This window comes from Callorhinus ursinus, unplaced genomic scaffold (assembly GCF_003265705.2).
Source record: "Callorhinus ursinus isolate GAN/ISIS: 27379988/994484 unplaced genomic scaffold, GSC_fseal_2.0 scaffold1338, whole genome shotgun sequence".
Taxonomy (NCBI): Eukaryota; Metazoa; Chordata; class Mammalia; order Carnivora; family Otariidae; genus Callorhinus; species Callorhinus ursinus.
In genome coordinates, this window is record NW_027398393.1 from 7918 (window position 1) to 11667 (window position 3750).

General features: G+C 39.4%; 1 protein-coding gene and 1 pseudogene across 1 annotated transcript; both read left to right on the forward strand.

Annotated features, from left to right (window-relative positions):
- Nucleotides 1-247: 247 nt before the first annotated feature.
- LOC141372128 (small ribosomal subunit protein eS21 pseudogene) lies at nucleotides 248-2211 on the forward strand (annotated as a pseudogene).
- Nucleotides 2212-2290: 79 nt separating this feature from the next.
- Nucleotides 2291-3745, forward strand: PCDHB5 (protocadherin beta 5; the record flags this gene model as incomplete). Its single annotated transcript, XM_025852215.2, has 1 exon — nucleotides 2291-3745. A coding segment is annotated over exon 1 (1254 nt), but the record flags the coding sequence as incomplete, so codon positions are not given.
- Nucleotides 3746-3750: the final 5 nt, after the last annotated feature.

The window sequence follows — 3750 nt, forward strand, 5'->3', positions numbered from 1 at the left end:
CTGAAAAACTATAAAATATTGAGAAAAGTTAAAGTTCTAAAATAGAGGGATATATAATTTTCAATATTTGGAAGACTCAATGTTGGGAATATGTCACTTCTCCCCAAGCACTCTATAGTTGGAATAAAATCCTAAACAAAATTTCAGCAGATTTCTTTGTGAAAATCGACAAGTCAAATCTGAAGTTTATATAGAAATACAAAGGGACAATAAGAACCAAAACCATCTTGAAGAAAAAGAATAAAAGTGGAGGACTTTCTGTGCTTACGCCCCTGGCGGTGGCAGCTGGCGCGCTCTCAACGTGCAGAACGACGCCGGCGAGTTCGTGGACCTGCATGTACCGCGGAAATGCTCCGCCAGCAACCGCATCATCGGCGCCAAGGACCACGCGTCCATCCAGATGAACGAGGCCGAGGTTGAGAAGATGACAGGCAGTTTCAATGGACAGTTTAAAACCTACGCTGTGGGGCCATTCGCAGGACAGGTGAGCCAGATGACTCCATCCTCAAACTGGCCAACTCCAACATCGTTTCAAAGAACTTCTGAATGGAGAGGATCACGGATGTGGGGTATTTGTAAAGTGGAGGACTTACCTATCAGATAGTCAAGCCTATTAAAAAGATATAGTTATTAAGACAATATGGTATTGCAGGATAAATGAAGAGAAAAATGGAAAGAAGAGTCTTGAACAGACCAATGGTCACCTGATTTATAATAAATTGACTCTTCAGAAACAATGGGGAATGGATCTTTTTTTCAATAGATAGTGCATTTGGATTTATGAAAAAATAATGTAACCCTAACCTCATTCATATGAAAAAAATCAAATTCAGGAAGATCATTGCTCTAAATATGAAAAGTAAAGCAACTGATTTAAAAATATATACAAGAATATTTTCATGATCTTGGGATATATGCAAAGATTTCCTAACCATAAATGAAAAGTATTGATAAATTAGACTAATGGTAAGAAGTTTTGTTCATCAAAGATAGCACAAGAGAGTGGAAATGCAAGCCATAGAGTGGGAGAAGATATTTGCAATACATACTTCTGAAAAAGTATACTCAGAATATATAAGGAACTTCTAATGATTGATAAGGAAAAAGGCAAATGTCCTTAAGAGACAAAAGACAAGTACTTCACAAGAATGTACCCTAATGGCCATTCATCATGTGAAAAAAGTGCTCAATTTAATCAGGGAGATGCTAATTAAAGTTACAATATGTTATCACTACACATTGATCAGAGTGGTTAAAATTAAAAGACAGTATCAAATGTTGACAAGGACATGGAGCAACTGGAACTGTCGTTTTTTGCTGGTTTCAGTAAAACCACATTTGTAAACTTTCTGCAATATCTGTTAAGGCTAAATATATGTGTTCATCTTTGCACACAGAAGTCTGACTCCTAGGAATATATTCAACATAAATGCTCACAGACACCAAAAGATATGTACAAGAATGTTGGTAGCAGTGCTATTCAAAATATCACCAAACTGGAACACCCCAATGTGCATCAACCAGGGAATAGATAAATAGTAGCACAGTCATACAATAGAATAATATAAAGCACTGAGAATAAAATAAATTAGGACAATATATAACAGATGGATTTTAAAAACATAATGTTGAGTAAAAGAAGCCAAACATAAAAGAGAAATACTACATAAGTCCATTTGCATAAAAGTTCAAAAAAAAGAAAAGAAAAAATCTATGATAATAGATGTCAGAAGTATGCTTACCTTTAGGGGAGAGAGTAATGACCAAACAAAAACAGAAGGGAGCTTCTAGGGTTTTGGTAACATTTTAGTTTTAGTTTAGTTTCTACTTATAGGACTGTGTTCACTTCCTGTAAAATGTATTGAGTTGTACACTTATCACTTGTACACCTTCTGATATGTTATATTTCAAAATAAAAATAACTTTTGTAAAATTGCAAACTTTTGTAAACATCGGTTAACACTTATTTCTTGAATGTAATCAAATAAGAAACCCAACAAAAGGTTTCTTCTCAAAATGTATTTTATGAAGAACACTAATATATCATTTAGTTTGTTCTGAAAAGTATTACTGCACTGAAAGTTAACAAATGTTTCTTTAGAATTTCCAATACCTAAGAACTGGAGATACGATCCGGCGCACTTCTGTGACTTAAAAGGACTTTGATAGTGTATACAAGTTATAATTTGGAATGAAATGGCAAATACTACATGCCATAGTAAGTAAGGACACCTGGTGGCGCTGCAGGCTAGAGTATGAATGAAAGGCTCTATGGCTATCCTGGACGCCATTGAGCTGGAATCAGAACAATGAGTGCTTCCTAAAAGAAGGAAGCATTTTAGTAAGATCTAGGGGCAGTTATCTTCAGAGAGGACATCATTCTAGGGCGAGTCAGTCAGAAATATCTAAATCGAGGTTATTTAACCAAATCATCTGGGTTGATTGTATACAGAGTTAAAGAAACTGCACCTTCTTGAATTGGGTCTGAACAATGGAGACTGCGCTAGCAAAAACGCCACAGAAAAGGCAAGTTATCTTTCTTGCTATATTGTTGCTTTTGTGGGAGGCTGGCTCTGACGCAATTAGGTATTCCATGCCGGAAGAAACAGAAAGTGGCTCCTTTGTGGCCAACCTGGCTAAAGACCTGGGGCTCAGTGTGGGGGAGTTAGCTACTCGGGGCGCGCGAATCCATTACAAAGGAAACAAACAGGTCTTGCAGCTGGATATAGAAACCGGGAATTTGCTGCTATATGGAAAACTAGACCGGGAGGTGCTTTGCGGGGCTACAGATCCCTGTATATTATATTTCCAGTTATTACTGGAAAACCCGGTGCAGTTTTTTCAGGCTGATCTGCAACTTACGGATATAAATGACCATTCCCCACAGTTCCTAGAAAAGGAAATGCTCCTAAAAATCCCAGAGAATGTTCAGCCAGGGACCGTATTTCCTTTGAAAATAGCTCAGGACTTGGACATAGGTATCAACACTGTGCAGAACTACACAATCAGCCCCAACTCCCATTTTCACGTTGTCACTCGTAATCGCGGAGATGGCAGAAAATACCCAGAGCTCATGCTGGACAAAGCGCTGGATCGGGAGGAGCAGTCTGAGCTCAGTTTAACCCTCACGGCGCTGGATGGTGGGACTCCGCCCAGGTCCGGGACCACTGCAGTCCACATTGAAGTCGTGGACATCAATGATAATGCTCCTCAGTTTTTACAGTCGCTCTATGAGGTACCGGTTCCAGAAAACAGCCCCCTAAACTCCTTAGTTGTTGTTGTCTCTGCCCAAGATTTAGATGCAGGAACAAATGGGAATATAGTCTACACTCTATTCCAAGGCAATGAAGTTACTCAACCATTTGTAATAGATGAAATTACAGGAGAAATTCGTCTGAAAAAGGCATTGGATTTCGAGGCAACTCGATACTATAATGTGGAAATTGCAGGCACAGACGGCGGGGGCCTTTCAGGAAAATGCACTGTAGCTATAGAGGTTGTGGATGTGAATGACAACGCCCCTGAACTTACCATGTCGACGCTCACAAGCTCTACCCCAGAAAACTCACCAGAGACTGTAGTGGCTGTTTTCAGTGTTTCTGATCCAGACTCCGGGGACAACGGTAGGATGGTTTGCTCCATCCAGAAGGATCTCCCCTTTCTCCTGAAACCCACATTCAAGAATTTTTACACCCTAGTTACTGAGAGACCACTGGACAGAGAGAGCCAGGCCGAGTACAACATCACCAT